The sequence below is a fragment of the Oreochromis niloticus genome, linkage group LG20 (genome assembly GCF_001858045.2).
Source record: "Oreochromis niloticus isolate F11D_XX linkage group LG20, O_niloticus_UMD_NMBU, whole genome shotgun sequence".
Classification (NCBI taxonomy): domain Eukaryota; kingdom Metazoa; phylum Chordata; class Actinopteri; order Cichliformes; family Cichlidae; genus Oreochromis; species Oreochromis niloticus.
The window spans coordinates 4709971-4729740 of record NC_031984.2 but is presented as its reverse complement, the minus strand read 5'-3'; the positions used below and the strand labels follow the sequence as shown (position 1 = coordinate 4729740).

General features: G+C 40.3%; 1 protein-coding gene and 1 non-coding gene across 8 annotated transcripts in view; one reads left to right on the top strand and one right to left on the bottom strand.

Annotated features, from left to right (window-relative positions):
* Positions 1-10330, top strand: part of magixa (MAGI family member, X-linked a) — a 56812-nt gene extending 46482 nt beyond the window's left edge. For 4 of the 6 annotated variants that reach the window (XM_025901677.1, XM_005462471.4, XM_025901676.1 and 1 more), the window contains exons 17-21: positions 1305-1499; positions 2300-2376; positions 2743-2892; positions 4540-4678; positions 7270-10330. In XM_025901677.1, the coding sequence (XP_025757462.1) occupies positions 1305-1499; positions 2300-2376; positions 2743-2892; positions 4540-4678; positions 7270-8033 (1325 nt within the window). In that variant the 3' untranslated portion in view covers positions 8034-10330. Of the gene's footprint in view, positions 1-1304; positions 1500-2299; positions 2377-2742; positions 2893-4539; positions 4679-6060; positions 6149-7269 lie in introns of all 6 variants that reach the window. The other 2 variants (XM_025901679.1, XM_025901678.1) reach the window with 2 other exon arrangements.
* Positions 10331-14390: 4060 nt separating this feature from the next.
* Positions 14391-17688, bottom strand: LOC102077196 (uncharacterized). Of its 2 annotated transcripts, XR_002057532.2 has the most exons (3): positions 17619-17688; positions 16048-16220; positions 14391-15623 (listed from the first exon to the last, which is right to left on the bottom strand). It is a non-coding gene; the product is annotated as an uncharacterized LOC102077196 (transcript). The 2 variants fall into 2 exon arrangements; XR_003215521.1 differs by lacking the exon at positions 17619-17688 and having other exon boundaries at positions 16048-16710.
* Positions 17689-19770: the final 2082 nt, after the last annotated feature.

Here is a 19770-nt window from a genome sequence, read left to right as displayed (position 1 = left end):
TGCAGAGTGGATTGCACATGTGCAGCAACTTTACAAAGGTTAAAGCAACTCAAAGATTTCTTTCTTTCTAATTAATACTGTAATTATCTGTTATTTTTCAGATTAAAATTTCTAAGAAACATGAGATTCAGTAGATTGTGGACCTGGGATTGTTCAAGACTCTGCTGGGTAACTGTTTGCTTTGGATCCATGAATAAATGGATGGATGTCAGTATATTTGTTCAGTCGCAGTAGTTCTGTGGAGTCTTTAATGTTGGTTTTTAATCAACCACAGGCCAAATAATGGGGAAGAAAAGGTTCATGTGGATTTTCTGAAGGAATTAACTTTTTAAAGTGCATTTCACACCACAAGCTGCATTTACATTTCCTTTTTTCTTTTTAACACATATTCACATAGCAATCACTGCTACTTTGTATCAACACCTAAAGCGAATTTAGAATCACCAGTTAGCCTAACATGCATGCCTTTGGAATGTGGGTGACACCCAGAAGAAACCACTATTAAGCATTGCTGTGTTGAATTTGTTAGATTAAAGAAAGCTTAAGGTGTTCATGTTTATGTTTAATCATGCAGTTCCCCTCCTCCCCACTAACACTGCTACGGGAATTGCCTGCATCACTTTCTCTTCACGCTAGAAATGGGAACTAAAGTTGCCAGAGTCTCAGTCTTTATATGTCTTGGCAGGTGGACAGGGCTACTTTAATCAGGTGCACCATTAGTCTTAGTTTTGAGGACAAAATACAATTATAGGCAAGTGTACATTATAGTCAAACGTTGCTCTGTCTAACCTCACCAACATGTTTCTGTGACGGTGTTTAGGCATCGATCCTGCCCTCACAGGACGCCTTTGGGTGTCATACAGGAGTGAAAACCAGATCACTGCTGTGTGCGAGTCTTTGTTTCTTTGTTTCTACTCTGTGCTGACAGACAACAGTCATGTGACCACCAGAGGTCATACCAACACCCTGCAGATGGTGTTAATGTGGTTTGACTGTGGGTCTTTCTGCTCCTCCATTTAACTGCACCAGCTGGTAGTTCAGCCAAGCAGAGTGAACAGGCCTCAATTATTAAAACTGAAGCACATGTATTATTACACAGCAGCGAGGAGAGAATGCACAGTGTCGGCTAAAGTCTCACAGTTCTGAGTAAATCCTGTCCTAATCGTTAATTGTACTTTTTGGAAAAATATTTGGGAGGTTTCAGTGTTCTTATTTGTCACTTCAACTCAGCAGTCTGTACCAAAAATACCATGATTTGTCCAGGTGATGTCTGACCACGTGACCTCTTTCTCTCCTTTCTCCAGCCCCATCGCTGATGTCTCACCGGTTCGTGACGGTGCGTCGTGGCAGCCCGGCGGCTCGCAGCGGGCAAATCCAGCCCGGAGACCAGCTGGAGGCGGTGGAGGGTCGGCCGGTCGCAGGTCTACAGCACCGAGACCTGGCCCAGATCCTGAGGAGAGCTGGGAACACACTGAGACTGAGCATCACTCCTCGACACCGTATGAAAAAACACAGATACACTAAAAACACTTATACCTACAGTAAGGCCAGTAACTGTAAACAAGCCTTTTAGCTTCATTTGCTTCACTTTTAAGCCAGCTTTCTTCTGATTGGTTACCTGAAGTAAACAAAGCCACTGAGCAGCAGGCGGGGCTTCTGTGCAGCTGGTTCTGGTTTCTTCCTGTTAAAAGGGAGTTTTTCCTTCCCACTGTCGCCAAATGCTTGCTCAAAGAGGGTTGTGTGATGGGGTTTCTTTATAATATTATAGGGTCTTTACCTTGAAATATAAAGCACCTTGAGGGGACCGTTGTCGTGAATTTGCACTGCATAAATAAACTGAACTCTAATTACTGCTAAGCTGTGAAAGTGGAGGATTCATGTTTTGATTATTTTCTTGCACCTTGGACGTCAAATACTTTAGAGAGAGCTCTAAAGTTAGGCACAAAGACATCACCGCAGCAGTATTATAGCTTATGCTTGTATGGCTGCTACGCTAGCCGTGTCTCTCCAGTCAGACACTAAAATATTTTCCTGATAATAATTTTGCTTCAGCCTTTAATATCTCTGCCTCTCCCTCTGACAGCTGAGGCTCCAGCCCCCCTGCAATCCTGAATTGGATAAGCAGTTACGAAAGTGGATGGATGATAAAATATTTTTCTTAAACTGCTTAAATGAACAGATTTTGTACTGAAAGATAACGCTTATCTTTCACTTGTTGATTTCCTAATTTTTAAATCTACTGTGATGGTAAAGAGAGTCATCTCATCTCCCTTCTCATTGTCTTTTTCACTTCTTCCAGATTCCTCTTCCCTGACCGAAGCCGCAGATCTGGACATAGATGGTCGGATGATAAAAGGACCCAGAGGGAGGTCAAAGGTCGGTTTAACTTTTGTTTTGTTGTAGTATTACTTTGATTGGCGACTGTCATCTTAAGCCTTCTTCACACATGAATTGCAGCCCTGAATTTGTCTTGACATGTGGTGCACGTGAAAGCACAAATGACCAGGTGTAGGTGTTCCACTTCCTGAACATCCTACCGAGGACAGGATGTGCAGGAAGCACCACCTAAATCAGAAAGTGTTTCCAGCTGTGCAAAAGTGTCTGAAGCAGACCGCTTCCTGCTGTGTGCTACATTTACCTCTAAATTGTCTGAAGTTTACACTGGAAGACAGCTGTACTGTGGGACTGTCATTAAAGAGGCAGTACTGGTTAGCATCAGCAGGATTGTTTGTCTGTGTCCAGCAGGAGGAGTCAAAGTTCTACAGCGTGGACCTGGAGCGAGGTCCTACGGGTTTCGGTTTTTCTCTGAGGGGAGGCAGTGAATACAACATGGGACTGTATGTACTCGGGCTGATGGACGGGGGACCAGCCCAGCGCAGCAACAAGATACAGGTACACGTGTACTTGTACTATTTAAATACACATACAGGTGCAAAATGCAAAATCCTGTTCATCATTTTAGATTTAGGTTCAGGCTAAGGTGTCTCTCATTAGTTCAGCTGTTTCACAACAAAAGTCTTAGTAGGGAGACTGAATTCTTGTTTTTATTGTGAAAGAGGTGCAGGACGTCTTATTGGTTTTTTTCTTATTTATTTTAACAATAATCTAATCTGCTGATTAAAACCCTTCATTAATACTTGAATGCACATGAATCTATATAAGGGTAAAATAAAATCTGTACACCTTAAACATTAATGTGACCAAACGATCACAAGCATCCATTTAAAACATTTGGATATATTTCAGCATCCTGATGAAACGAATGCGATGAGAAGTCTTTTCCTGACTCGGTAGAATAAACTCTGACAGTGAAACCATGAGCCTGATCCAGGATTTTCTCAGAGTTTCCATCAACTGTCCGATTAGTAGATGACACCTTCTACCTGCTGAGCTGGAGGAGAGAAGCCTCCCCAGTGTTACTGCGTTTGTGCTGTGCAGAGATTTAGAGATGCTCTATTAGATCTACTGATGATTCGTCTGCAGAAACTCTCTCTGTGATCTGTTAAAACACACTACACCGCTGAGCCAAAACACTGACCTCCAGGGGAAGTGAACATCGTTGGGTGTCAGGTAGGGACAGTCCAAATCTGCAGTGGTGAGGACTTACCTCAGGATTGTTTGGAGAACAAGTCTGACAAACTTCTGGGGACTTAAAGGATCTGCTGCTGATATATGGAAGTCCAGTCCCACTGGGAAGCTCGGAAGTCTGTAGAGTCCAATTCTTGTTTGTCAAGGTGACGCCAGATTTGTGGAGAAAAAATGGAGACTCAGAGTTGGTGTGATTGATGCATGATCTGGTCTAAACGTGTTTCCTATATGAACTGAACTATGGGCACAGTGAAACAGCAGGAAATGCAGTGGAGACGTTTCCACTCAGACAAACATCACTCAGGATCTTCGTCACGTCGTTCTTTGTGATATTAAACCTTCTGAAATATTCAGAGCTTCACTTTGTGCCTGCAGCTCTGAGACTCCGAGCATCAAACATTCAACATCGCAGCTGCTCGCATCGTTCTGCTTCCTTTTTAGTTGTTCCACAAAAAAAAGAACTTCACAAAATGCTCTGCAGCAAATGTAGCGCCCCCCAGAGGCCAAAACAGCCAACTATTCTGAACAGTTCAAATCCTGATGACTCAAACCACCTGAATGTGTCATGTTTGTCCAGCATCTGTCAACCGCTGGTTGAACGTTTTTAAATGTCACAGAATTGAATTATGAACTGGATAATAAACAGAAGTAAATTAAAGTAAATATCTAAACAGTTTAAGCAGCTTTAGCACTGTAAGAGGTAAAATGTTGGACTGAAAATAGTAATAATAGTCTGATCTGTAATTGTCTCTCTGATGTCTTGCAGCTGAATTTAGTTTCCAATACTGTCAGCTTCCTCAGCAATCTACACAAAGACTTTTTCAGTTCTGATGATTGCACATGCTCCTGCAGACAGAGGATGTTTGTCGGTGCCTGAAATGACTTATACTCAGTTTTATGCTTTATGCACTTTCCTCCTGATGGTAAACAAGGTGACACCGTGTGTTGCAGGTGTCCGACCAGCTGGTGGAGATAAATGGAGACAGTACAGCAGGAATGACCCACAGTCAGGCCGTTGAGCAGATCAGAAGAGGAGGACATCGAATCCACCTCGTCCTCAAGAAGGGAAACGGATACGTGCCCGACTACGGTGAGACTTCACAGGACGGACTTCAGCTCTGTTACACACGACACAGCTGAGAGAAAACTGGGAGACATTCTCTCTGCTAAGACTTCAGTTTCTCTCGTTTAAGTTCTTCTTGATCCTCTCTGAATTCTTTAATCTTTTATATCTTTTAATCAAAATGGCACACGGTGAAGTTTGGCCCCAAAGCATAGAAGGATCACTGAGTCACTCTGGGCATGTGTCCATGAGCACTCGGTCTCATTATCCATCTACAGCTTACAATCAGCAAGATTAATAATAATCCTGCTGACAAATACACAGATAAACCAGCAGCACTGAAAACTGCCTGGACTCTTTAGTGACTCACTTGCTATGTTAAGACAAGAGACTGAGGAAATAGCTGGGAAAGCTCTAACTTTCACAGCCTGCCCACAGCAGCTGAAAACTGACATGTTTCTGCATTTTCTGACCTCATAAGGTTGGAATTTGTGCAGGAAAATCACCTTTGTGTCTCTAGCAGCAGGGTTGCCAACAAATCACTACAGACCTTCAAACTTCATGTGGCCTTCCGATTAGCTCAAGATCAGTGCATAGAGAGCTTCCAGGAGTGGGTTTCTATGGTCGAGCAGCTGCATCCAAGGCTTACATGCTTGGATGCATTGGTGTAAAGCACGCTGCCAGTGGACTCTAGCACATGGAGACATGTTCTCTGGAGTGACGAGTCACGCTTTTCCTACTGGCCTACTGATGGATGAGTCGGGGTTTGGTGGTTGCCAGGGGAACAGTACTTGTCTGACTGCACTGTGGCAAGCGTAAAGTTTGGTGGAGGGGGAACCAGCCAGTTTCTTGGAAACTCTTCTCATAGCTCAAAGAAACAGTAAAGGTTTAAAATAATGAGGTCAGTGAATGTGGAAGCAATCCGTATAATTCCTAAAAGCTCAGGCTTCAGATTGCTCTCAGCGCTCAGCCTCAGAGAGTTTTTTTCTTTTTAGGCTCTCCATGATGTCATCAAAAAATAAAATACCCATCCTAATATGGTCATCTCAGCTACAGAAGCCCTTCCCATCAGGTTTTATAAAAGGGGAGGGGTTAAAAAGTTTGTTTCAGGCAGGTTGAATTGTGGAGCTGTAGCCCAGCCCACTATAAGATAAATAAGGATTATTTTGAATTGAGAGTTATGCAAAGCTACTCTATTAGAGTTCAAAAATATAAATATTGAGATGGAAATGAGAAGATGTTCATGAAGATTCAGTTGAAGAGGCTTTTGTAAAGTACTCCCTCATCACTGACCTTTGACCTGCTTCCTCGGCTCTCTCACTGTTTGACTTAACTCTTTTTTTTTTGACTCTTTTTTTCCTCTCCTTCCTCTCGTTTTTCCTCCTTCTCCTCCTCCTCCTCCTCCTCAGTGGAGCTCTCCAGCTTGTCTCTCTGTATGACCAACTCTAAACAGGGGGAACCCTGCTTCTACGTGATTGGACGCACTGAAAACTCGCGGTTGGTAACTCCGTGTTTTCCCATCAGCTTTCATTTCCTTCACTTTCACTTCATCAGTCCTTCATCTTCCCTGATCATCATCAGCTGCAATCTGCAGCATTATAGTCACATGTGAATAGCCATCAGATTACTGTACTGAGTATTTTAAGTATTATTGTTTGCATGTATAGGTCCAGTACCTGATAGTGAGTAACCTGACAGTTTTATGTTGTTGCTGTTTAAAGGTACATTACCACCATCTTCTGGTGGTAGTAGCGTATTACATCCAACCAGGTCCCAGTAAAACCCTGACTGGCTTCATGGCGTAGCGGTTAAAATATTTGTTACATGCAGAAGATCTCCGGTGTGACACGGAGAAGTGACAAAGACTGAACTTTAGACTTTAGTGCCATCGTGTTGGTCATTTACACCCAGATGAGCTAATGTTAGCGAGCAGATTTAGATACCTAACTACTGCTAATTAAGACATTTTTAAAAAATTATTGAATTTTTCTGACCAGAACTGGAGCACAAACTTCATAGACAGGCTGGACCTCACAGCAGGCCTTATTATTTGTCTGTTAATTTTATTAAAAGGCATCAACACCACAAACACAAATGAGGCTTCCAGTTCAGTGGCTCATGGTGGGAGAGGTGAGGCCCAGCAATCATTCGCTGACCTCTGGTTACACGAGCACACCTGTCCACCAAAATAGCCACGCCCCTAACTAAAACAGCAAGTTTCAAAGCAATTCGACTACTTTAGATTAGAGAAACTGCAGCTTTGGCACCTGAGATATAAACCTCTATTCAAAAGTGCCAACATCTGAAATGTTTCTATTTCCATGTATTTTGGCTACATGATCATGAATTTCTGATTGAACCTCCTGCTTCATTTGTTCTGGTTGGTTTTGGTTCAGAGTCTGAACACAAAGCTTCAAACTTTCATATGAGACCCTGATTGTAAAAAAAAGATTGGAAACATCAGCAGGGCTGGCAACAGCAGAGGTGCCCGTTGGTCACTTTGGTATTTTTTTTGACAGAAGAAAAACCTACTTTTAAATAAATAAATAAAAGTAATAACCACAATAATTACTTGCAGATATTCAGATAATTATATTCGGTCTCTGTTTGTCCATCAGGCCCTGAGGAAGGAGCCCTCTCCCCCTCCTCCTCTTCACACACTGAGGAGCTGGATGTGGATATGATAACCATGACAACTGCCTCTCTCAGCCAGGAAATGAGACGAGGAAGTGGTGCGGGAGAAGGAGAGAGGAGGAGGAGAGAGAGAGAAACCAAAAGAAGAACAGGAGGAGTAGGATTAGGGCCTCCTGCTCTGGACCTGGACATAGTGGAGGAGGAAGCACGGGTGCTGGAGAGGAGATGGCAAGAGGAGGAGGAAAGGGAGGAGAGGAAGAGAAGAAGTCAGACTGTCAGGCAGATGAAGCAGGATGACCTCAAGGAGCAGGGGAGGAGGAGCAGGAGCTTACCCAGGAGCGATGCCCGCCTCAGGGACTCACCTCTATCAGAGGAGTCCAGAAGAGGAGGGGGAGAGAGGGAGAGGAGAGAGGAGAGAAACAGCAGCACCAACCGCCATGCAAAGCATGCTGGGAACTCGGCTGCATCTCAGAAGGCAGCGTTCTCCTTCCTCATGCCATTGGATGATGACAGCAGTGACAGACATCTTTCCGACAGCGAATCAACAGCCAGTTTTTCTGAGATGCACCTATCAGGAGCAAGCATTGCCGCTGCTGGCTTGAGGGAGGAGTCTGATTGGAGGAGAGCTGAGTTGCAAGATGGGAACGCCCCGGGCCCTTGGCTGAAGCCAAGCACGCAGAGACTGACGCAGGTGCTGACGAGCAGTCAGATCCGTGGGCGGGGACTAGTGGGTGGGCTCTCTCTCTGATTGGCCAGCTGTGAGGGCATTCTCCTCTTTTATTTGCTGATTTTTTTTTTTTATTGGCTACTTATCAAGGGCTTTTTTGATTGGCCTGCTGGAGAAGACCCACCTCCTTCTGTGTCCAACTGGATGACCACAGAAAACTCTGTTTCTAATTGGCTGGTGGGTGACATAACAGCTACACAGACCTGCCGAACCAACACCTTTAATATTACCCATCATGCCTCAGTACATCCTGAGACCTGTATCATGAAGCTATATCGGGCCACCATCGCCTGTCAGACAATTTCAACCGTCTACTTATTTTATCTTCATCTCGGGATTCTGTTTTATTTTGACTTGATTCGAGTAACATACGGGTTAGGGTTAGATTACAGCGATTGAAACATTCACCAAATCACCCGAGCTGCCTGTGGACAGCTGAACTCTTTGTGATACAGGCTCCTGGTCTGCAGACCTGATGTGACGTTTCCGTGTGAAACCTCACGTCTGCGTTTCATGGCTTCATCACGATCATCTTCACTCGCATCCTTCCGACTTCAAAATCGTATGCAAACAACATCCGAACCGAACAACGGCGCTGTTTCGTGATTCTCTCTGTGTAATCTGAGCATGTGAATATGACTGGAATGATTTTTTTATTTTTATAAAGCTGAACATGTAACAAAATTATTATTATAACGATATTAGAGATTAAATAGATCCAGAGATGATTTGATTTGCCTGCTTGCTTGTAACAATGAACGGAAAATAACCTGATGATGTAACAGAGCCATACACACGCACACACACGTACAGATGTCAGGTCCAGCTGTGGTCCTGTCGGCTGTCGACGAACATAACATCACCATGGCAACATGGCCTGTCTCTATAGCGACAGCCGCGGAGGAGCAGGACGACCTGCAGCTTTGGATCATAACAAGTGCCTCGTTTTGTTTCAGCCTTCGTCCTGCAGACTGTCGCTTCACTGAAGCTGCAGGCAGAGACGCACGCCGTCGCTTCCTGCAACACGTCAAACAACGCCAAGACCTTTCAGACACCAAAATATCCCATCATGCAACAGCCAATACTGAGTTTAATACTTTTATAATTGAGCTAAGAATCAGTTTGTTTGCCACAAAAACAAAACGACCGCTCATGTCATCTGAATGTGTCTTCGCCTTAACTCCAGAGGTCCCAAAAATAGGGCAGCAACTAATTATTTTCACTACTGATAAATCTTCATTGATTTTTTTTCCCTATAAGATGTCAGAAAACAGTCAAAAGATTCTGCTGTAACTTGTCCAACCCATGAATGCATCTTCAGAGGCCTTTTATGGGTTTTCTTGTTGAAAGATGTTTAATTTACATCAATTGAATCAAAGGAAATCATTAAATCCTGACTTCTGGACAGCAGAGGCATCAGAAAATCTGGCATTTGACCAACTAATTAAATTTATCGATTGATTTTGTAGCTCTGTTTAAAACAACAGGAACAAAATTTACACATGCAGGACTTTACACAGACCTCATCTGTAATCTATAAAATCTCAAAGTACAAATTAGAGTTTGTTATTTTTATCACAAAGAAAACGCATCAAATTCTGAGGTTAATGAAGTTTGAAGTAAACCTAATAATTCTAATTGAGCAAATTACAGAAAAGAACAGGAAAAAATCTTGTTTTTCTCTCAGATGTCAGAATTTACTGCTTGTCTTTGTCGTACTTGAAGGTAAATTAAATATAAATGGGTATATCAGATATCTGCATCCTTAAGACATTTGTTAAGAGTGTAGAAATAGTTCTGTCATTTTATAGACAAATCAGTGAGAAGCAACAGCGCAGCCCTGTGTTTGACATTTGGACTGAGGGTTAGTGTGCAGAGATGTAAATAACATTAAATTAACAGATAAAACCAAAACACTGATTAATGTCCACAGGATAATGTGCAGTGATGTTATGTGAGACTGTCAGTGCATTGATACGTGCATGACGTTCAGAGAATTTCAGCCTAGAAGTTCAAGTCGAACAGTGCAAACAATCACGCACACGTCTCTGCTGAATAGAAATAGCAGAAGAAACAGCGTCTAGATTTTTCTTTTTGTTGTTCACGTAGCAGGTTTTTATGCCACATTTAAAATGTTTATTTTAAAGAATTATTCACGCGAGAGTACTTTATTTAAACAACTAATAACGCTAACATCACGGTAAGGCTCCTTTTAAGGGGGACCTATTCTGCCTTCCCTGAGGTCTTGTAACAAACCAAAGTATTAAACATGTCGAAGTAAAACATGGAAGCCAAAAAATATTTAGAAGTTAGTAAAATTATTTATAAATTATTTTTTCTATTTTCACAATAAAATTGGCCAATCACATGGAAGTGGCTGTACAAAGGAACAGCGTAAGATCGGTAAAAGAAAACTATAAGTCGCTACGTTAGCTGAGTCCCCGAATAAAGACCAAGAGCTGGAAATGAGCAGAATAGGTCTCCTTTCAGAATCACACCTAAGAAATGTAAAGTTTTTAAAATAAAAGATTATATGATGTAAAAATAATAAAATGGTCGCTGCTCTCTGCAGACAAACTGCAGAACAGTGTTTTCACACCCTATTTGTTGTCATTTATCTACAGTACGTGCTGATGTGTCAGTTTGTGCATCAAAACTCATCCAAAGACTGTTTATGAGATGAAGAAGCTTCACTCTGTAACAAAGCTGTAAAACGGCTCATTTTAGACCAATGAATGAAAACTATTTGTTGTCCAGACCCAAAAATGAAGGTTTTTTTGTAAATGTCAAACTTTGGATTGTTGAAACAATATTTTAAAAACATAACTGTGAGCCGAGGAAAGTTATTATATAAAGTTATTATATTATATATATTATTATTATAGTTCATTTTCATAGACAAAACTATTAATCCAAAGCATTTTTGAGCAGATTGTTAATCAATAATAAAAACAACCGTTAGCTGGATGAGCTTCTTTTTGACAGAGTGAAACTTCCTCCTCCTCCAGCTGCTTGTGTTTCAGGACAGTTAAACTTGATGTCAGATCAATATTTGAGCTGATCAGGGTCACAGCTTTATAGAGGGAAAGGGAATATGAAGCTTGGGGAAAAAACAGGGTGTAAATATCAGATTTAAAAGCACCTGTTTTGTTTTAAAGATGAACAGTAACCTTTCCCTGTAACAGGCGTTTCTGATTTCACTGTTTGTTTGTTTTTTAAGCTAAATAACGTCTGGAAACAGCTGGACTATTAATGACTAACCTCACAGTGCATTTAAGAATATTTTCAAATATGACTTCAAATACAGATTAACCAGTTATTACATTGATTATTGGCAGATGATTTGTAAGCAGCAAATCAGACTTTATTTTCTATTCAAAGCAAGCTCTCGCATTGAATCTATTAAATAACAGGCTTGCTGCTGCATAGAGGGGACAATAACCACTTAACCCTTTATGATTCCAGAGATCACATTTGCAACACTAATGCAAACGTTACATATATGCTAACTTCACTGACCTTGATTTGCACCGTAAAAATAAAAAAAGAAGAAGAAAGAAGTAAAAATTGTAAAAAGTATTTTTAATGCGTGCCCTGTAAGGGGTTAATCTAAGTATCAGTTCACAAATACTCAGGATTCAGAGCCTCACTGAGGTCACAACAGAACATCCTTTTATGCTGAGGACAGTTCACTTCAAAAATCAGTTTTACAGATTTTCTTTCCTTTGAGCTGTTCATCCTTCTAGATGTCTTTGTTGTAAATTGCCCAGTTTTGCAGTTTCTTATAGGAACTGCAGGATTTAGAGATCCAACTGCATCGCTGTGCAGAAGGATGAATGGCTCTGTCCATTAGAGAGAGGCGAGTCCTAAAATATATGACCAACTCAAATCAAAACTGTAAATTTAATAATAGTTATCGCTTTGATGTGCTAAAAAAATACTTTGAAGTTAAAAACCACACAAAAATAAATATACCAACACTTCATCCATCGATCCATTACATCTCTTGCATCATTTTAATGTCTGTTTCTATGTTCCATCCACAGCCTTAGCAGTTAAACTATAAACACCACAAACCCCTGTGCTGCCCTTTAGCCCCACCCTTCTGCCTCCTGTCTTTTAGGGCATTAGGATGTTTGTCTTCTATGCATTTTCTAAGACTGTGTCCTAGCGACTGATTCCCTGATTGGTGCGAGCAGCGCCTAATCACAGGATCGCAGAGTCTGGACTAATGATTCTAACAAGGGATCTGATCATTCAGGTTCTGGTCCAGAGACAACCAGGAAGAGCCAAGTTCACGCTGGACTGAACAGTTTTACCATCAGACCTGCTCCCAGGCAGCAGGATGGAGGAATGCCACTCAGCTGTTTGCTTAATGCAGTTTTTATCTTCAGCAGTTGGCTGTAAACACGCAGAAGTGACTGAAGCAGCTGATCTGATCCGTCAGTGATCGCTCTGTCTTTAGATCCAGTCTGACTTTAACACTCTGAGCTGGACCAACATCAGCTCAGGTAGGCCAAGCTAACTGTCCGCAGCCTTGTTCAATAAACAAGCTCATGTGAAAAGAACTGATTATTTGGGAAAATATCTTTATTTGCTTTCTGTTCTCAGGTCAGTGCCGGACTAAAGTCCCGGATAAAGTCGCTTAGCCTGACAGCTGAAGCACAGGATAGCAGGCTGAGGATAATGAGGCATGCATGACAAATAAAACATTCAAATTTAAAGCAACACTTTATTGCTAAGCATGAGCAAACAAGCAACCTCTATGGCCACAAGAGTTACTGGAACAAACTTCATCATTTCTTTTCTCATTACTAACCGGTAACTGAACTTTCCACCAGAGTGTGCAGGCAAAGTCAGCAAGTGGTGGGACCAGAGGCCACAGAAGATCGCTAACCTGTGGTGATAGGTAAAACAGCTGGGTACTAGGGACAGGTGTGATTTTTAATCATTCAAAGACTCATTGTGTAGATATAGAAACTGTATATAGACACGTGTGAAGCTAACACGTTACAAGTCTGCCACAACTATCAGTTTCAGGTGGAAGGCAATCTTTGAAGAGTACAACCTTTTACCGTGACTATAGACAGAGCTGATATTAAACCGAGATAAGAAATGAGTCAAAATATATATTTGATTATTTGTTCAAATAAGGCCTCGTTCACATGAGCATAGAGTAAAGCTTTATATTCAAACACTTGCTAACTCTCCTCCAAGCAGTAGTGAAATTTGAAAGTGTGTGACACAGACTTTTCATCTATAGTCCAAGCCAGGTGGGTCACACCTGCACAGTGTCCTACTGACCTTACTATACAGATGGCAAACATGTCGGAGTTCATTTGAAATACACTATTTGTGCTCACACTTCTTTGTACATAACAGAAAGCTGGAGTGTTTCTGTGATGAAGAGACAAAGGTGGATCCTCTGTCACAAGCTTCTCTAGCACACCATCCAGGAATCTGCTAATAACAGCAATGTAAAAAAAGAAATTCTCATGTTTTTAGTGGTCAGATGGCGTCCACGCTGACTCAGACTGCAGAAACTGTGTTTGTGAAGTCTCTATTCCCGCATTCCTCCTGCAAATAAGCAAATGTTAGCTCACTGGCAAAAAGAAATGTGTTCATTTGCATATTAAAATAGAACTCACAGGCAGATGTAACAGTTAAGTATGCAATAATAACTTCATAACAATATTTTTAAAAAGCCTGGGTCTCTAAGGTGTTGGGCAACACCAATTCAGCATTTTAATATTCAGCATTGCTGCAGCTCTACTTTCCTCCTCCTGCAGCAGCTGGGTAATTTAATCACTTATTTGGATCTTTCCAACATGTGCTGTTGGTGTTTTTTGTTTTCCACACAAATAATCTGACTTGCAGCGTGCTAAAGATCATCCAAGAAGTTATTTCCTCAATTTTACAAAAACATTGGCAGCATCAAATAATAATGTTGAGTCTTCAAGACAAATAGCGAAAGAAAAAGTTTCTAGATGTTTTCTGATAATCAGATGAATAAAACCCAAATTACATCCGTTAGGTTTAAAAATTGTCTTCACTCGTTCTCATTGCCATTAAATATTGAAAACCTGGGTAGTTTTACTAGGTTTTTTTGATATCTATTAACACTAGGTCTGGCTCATTACTGAAAAAGAAAACCCCTTTCACACTGTATGTTTTCAAAGGCCTTAAAAACAGCAATAAATTATTTTTTTTTACTGGGTCTAATATGATATTCAGTGGTTGAAAACAGGTCTGCACTGCAGATGCAGCGTGAACATTATTTATTTGGTACGATTACTGATGGTTATGTAGCTGGGTAATGTTTTAATACATGAAGAGAGATCAACAACTCAAACAGAACACAGACAGTAACAAACTGTCATCATGAATATAGCCACCATTTTATTTATTTTCACTGTCTTCAAGTTATTAACAAAGAAATCGAAGGAATCCAATGCGCCAAATTTAACAGGTATTCAAGCAATCATGAAGCACTCTTTGAAATGACATGTTGACAAAATATCATAATAGATAGATGTTAGAATAAATATTAGAGAGTTAATTTAACTTATAGGACCTAAAAGGTCTTGATGCATTTCTCCTGTCGCGATGGTTTGGAGGTAAAGGATGTGGATGTGGAAAAGGCTGTGGTTTTATAACTTCCTGTATGTGGTCATGCTTGGCAGGATATGATGTAAGGGGTAAGTGTTGATGCCAGTGAATAATGGACTTTAATGTGTCAGTAATGTCAGTATCAGCAAACAACAAACAACAAAACAAACAACAACAAAACAGTTTATACAGTGAATGAAGTGAATTGGCGCTGCACTTAAGTAATATAACAGGGTGTTCATCTCATCACCATAAAAAAAAGTTGCATTTCATTAGGTGTGGTATTTAAACTTGTGATTTAAAGGCCTTTTATGTGGCGGAGATAAAGGAGACATTTATCTCTGCCACATAAAGACACCGTCTGCAGCACAAACCCACAGCAGAGCAGCAAACATGGCAAAGACCTGGAGGACCAGATGAACCTGGGGCTAACGTCTCACTGCAGAGTAGAAGAAGAACACTGAAACGTCACAGTGTCAGTTCTTGATCCAGCTCTCAGTAAAACAGCCGAGTTACAGTATCTCTACGCTACGGATGGGAATTGATAAGAATTTAGTGATTCTGATTCCTTATCGATTCTCATTTGATCCGTTTTGAGAGTCACCACCGTCACTAAGCAGCAAGAAGAAATGACATTCATACAAATTAAGTGCATGCTTGAGTCAAACGTTTGTGCGTGTTTGAGGTATTTGCCCTCTTTGTTGTAGTCACTGTTTATTATTACACATAATACACAGAATACTTTTCTTAAAAGTAATGCAGTATGTTACTTAATTAGCTCTGGGAACAAGTAAAATAGCTGAAACATAATCACCATTTAACTATAGCCCCACACACCAGTGCAAATTCCTAATAAGGACACACGCAGGTGGACTAGCAATTCCAAGGAACTGGAATACTGGGAACCGGTTTTCTACAAGAACCGACAACCTGCTGCTGCTTCAACCTCAGTCTACTCGTCGTCCTGTTTGCTCTCATGGTTACACAGATTATCAGTCCAACCTGTAGAGACAAGAAGCAACAGGCGCATTAAATAAGTCACTTCAAAAGCAAAAGCACATCTAGCCTGTTCACAGCTGCAGTGGAGGCGTGGCCTATCTTAGCCTATCTTAGCTTCTCTGAGCTTTCACGTCAACATGTACACTCACTAACCTACACGTTTCAGCATCGAGTCTATTTTTCCACAGTGAAAGTGAACTGTGAAGAGTCATAAATGATCCAACACTGCACGAACATCTTTTTAAAAAATGTATTTACTGCTGTTCAGTTTAACACAAACATCTTTGTGGCAGCTTTCTGTAATATCACCTGGCTAGTAAACATGGAAGCTGCCATGAAAGACACGGTTAGCTATGGCCAATAAGGAAATATAGATCTGAATGTTATCTCAGATGTGTACACAGCCTGACTCCACCTCTTTACTGACCTCAGGGTCTCCAGTCTATAGTCAGACTTTCCTTAAGATCCAACAGCTGCTTCACATCTGGATCCTGTAGGTTGTTTTGGCTCAGATCGAGCTCCCTCAGATGGGAGTGGTTGGTCTTTAAAGCTGAGACCAAAAAAGTACAGCTGATCGCTGACACACTGCAGCCCCTCAATCTGAGAAATGAATGAAACATTTAAGTTTAGACAGATTTTAAAATTATAATCTGTTTAATAATCTGAAGCTAAAGACGGTACAGAACGTAAAAGGTTAGGAAACAGAGACTTCAAACACCTCAAACCAACAAGATATTTTATTCAGCAGAAAAACTAATAAAAAGTAGCTTAAGATAACTGATAGATTCAATAAAGACACAATCAAACATGTGCATCATACAAGTCAAAAATTTATCCTTTCAGCCCAAGTTCACCAAGCCATAAAAATGGAAATGTTAACAAAATGATGATCAATACTTATAAAACATTTTTATTTAAATAAACATGATATTTGATTATTGTCATCTGTCACTAATGATCCAAAAAATGGGTCCATCACAGTAACAGGGCAAATATGTAAATCATTTATTTATAAATAAATGATCAAAGATCAGAGAAAAAAAATGTTAGAAGAAAAACTGATTTTTTTTATGAACTATTTAAACACTTCATTAACTGAACACTGCCCGCCCCCCCGTCCTCTTGTTCTTTTGTTTTCTTATTGTGTGGATGCCCTAAAGGGCTTCCACACTATTGAGATCCTGTTTCTCTTTAAACTTTATTCTTCAAGTTGCTCCCCCGTTTTTTGCCGTGGATCTACTCCCACAGTTTTCAGCCGATTTTCTCCGTTCAAATTCTAAACTGTTCTGCTATTTCTGCTAATTCCGGCTATATCTTTTGGTGTTTATTACTATTATACTTTTTTAAAATATTACACTTTTTGTGTCCCATTGAAATGAATGGGAAACTTCCACAATTCTGCTAAAACTTGCTTGTTTTTGAAACTTAACTACATCCTCATGCTTTCACCTAGAAACTCCATTCAAACTTTAAAATGTTCTCAGATTATTGGGCTATTCCTGTCTGATTCAGCTTTTTCAGATCTTCTACCGTTTTAATCTTATCTCTCTTTAAGTTTTCAGTTGCAAAATTGTGATTTTTCAGAAAATACATGCGTTGCTATGGTTGCTATGCAATTAAGTCAGAGTGAGTGCTGGTCCGTTCTGAATTTTCTTTTCATGTCTAAACAACTTCTTGCTACTCGCTCAATTTCCACTCAACCCCGACAAATTATACATCAAAACGTAGGTATTTTTGCTGGCTTTCAGAAAATGTCACCATCACTGTTGTGGAAGTTACAGATTTTTATCAAATCGCCTCAGACCAACACAAGGTCTTAAAACTCTCCATACAAAGTCAATGGAGAGTCTGTTCAAAATCAGCGCTGGGACTCTCTAATGAGAGAGTCAAATCGTCATATCTCTTAAACAAAGCAAAGTTAGGACATGAGGCTTGTGCCAATATATCTTCAGACACTGCTGACACTCACAGTGAAAGCAGTTTTTACAATTATCTTACCGCTGAGCAATGAATTACGTTTGTTTGAGGGGTGGAAATCTGTCCTTCTCTCAGTCTTCAAACTCTGGAAATGAAGCAGTTTCTTCTCTCGTCATATCTCCGCGACAGAGGTACAAAGAGCAATGACGACGTTTTGTAACACCAAAAAACGGCGTTTCTTGCCTCTCACCGCGACCTAATTCTGACTGATCAAGTATCTGTCTTTCAGACCCCCGCCCCCTTTTCAGGTGGCGCAATCAGTAATGACACGGCTCTGCAGCTCAAAGGTCGTGAGTTCAATCCCACCTTGTTCAACATTTTTTTTTTTCACTACAAATTGATACACTATCACAGACGTGTAATTTATATTGCTAATTTATTACAATTCTGCAAAGTTTTATGATTTTAGCAGCTTTTCTAATATGGACCTCAGATTCTTGTCAACACCACATGGCAGAAATACATACAAGTAAACAGCCTGATGAAGCAGACGGAAGCAGTACCTCTGATTGGTGAATTTGAGCAGAACCAGGTTGTTCTTTCATTTCATTTCTTTATTTATTTCACACATGGTTCAACAGTGTTTCTTTTTCTACATACAGAACCTTCTGCCTCTTTTCAGCAGAAATTCTGCTCATTCACCTCTTTTCCACGCAACGTTCTGCTTCTTTCCCTCTTTTCTGCAGAAATTCTACTGAGTCACCTCTTTTCTGCAAAATTTTCAGCCTTTTCACCTCTTATCAGCACAATCCTCAGCAGCTTCTGCTCATTCCACCATAATTGTCAGTCTCTCCAGCTCTTTCCTTGTGAGAGTGAGTTTGGCACAGTGAGATGAGTTGTCGCCTTGAGTCCAGGAGGGCTGGGTTCGAATCCTGCTCAGGGTGACGGGTTTTTTTTTCACCACCGTGCAACTTTTCAGCTTTTTCAGCTTTTCAGCAGAAAGCTTCAGCGTTAAGGCATCCACACAGCATTTTTGCAGGAAATGCAAATTTTTCTAGTTCTTTTTGTTTCCTTGTTTCCTTGCTCACTTTTTGTTTACATGTGTCAGGAGTGGTCCTCCTTTGTGCCCACTCTCCATGTGAACTACAGGTTAACCTCGCAGCAAAGCCTTAATTTAGTCACCTGATGATTGCTTTAAGGTTGAGGAAATCCTCCAGTTGACACCAGTTCATTGCTCTTATCATGATAAAGTCTCACTCAGCAAATTATCCCTGTGACTTTCTATTCCTCTTTTCATGATCTTTCCTTCGTGGAGACTCTTCCCAGCCTGCAGAGATCCCACTCTATAACCCAAGGAAATCAGCCTTCCCCCCAGTTTTTAGCTGCTCCTCTCAAAAAAAAAAATTGAGCGCATGTTTAAATCAAAAATGGGATTTGATTACTTAAATAGTAAAGCTGAAAATCTTTACTGATATACATTATGTTGTTTGTTAAAAACAAAATCATCAAATCTTTGACAGCTGGATTCAAAATCACACCAGAAATCAAAGTTAAGACTAGAAAAATTTGCATTTCCTGCGAAAATGCAGTGTGGATGCTTTAAAGCTGAAGCTTTCTGCTGAAACTAGCTGAAAAAGCTGAAAAGTTGCAGAAATTGTAAAATCTTTGCAGAAGCAAAGGAACTTTGCTATAATGTAGTGACTTAGCAGAACTGCAATATCTTAGAGGAAACATAATACTTGGCAGAAATACAATAGCATAGCAGAACTTAGCAGAAATATTGTAACTTACCAGAAACATGATAACTTCTCAAAAATACAAGAATTTAGGAGAAATAGTATAAGATAACAGAAAGAATATATTTAGCCAAACATTCTTAAACATTACAGAAATACTATGATTTAGAGAAACAGTACAACATAGTAGAAATGCTGTAATTTGACAGAAATACTATATTTAGCACAAATCTTATAAAATAGCAGAAATGCTGTATTTAGCACAAATACTGAAAAGCAGCAGAAATGCTATGACTTAGCACAATAGTAATAACTTAAATAGAAAAATTGGAAAAGCAAAATGGACAGCTGAAAAAATCCTGAACATGCTAAGGGTCCCTCAAATGTAATTGTTAAATGAAAAGAAAATCAGCAAAAAAAAGTATAACAGTCACACAATCACAAATATGGACACATATTGAAACACACATGCACAGAGAGACACACACAGGACCAAA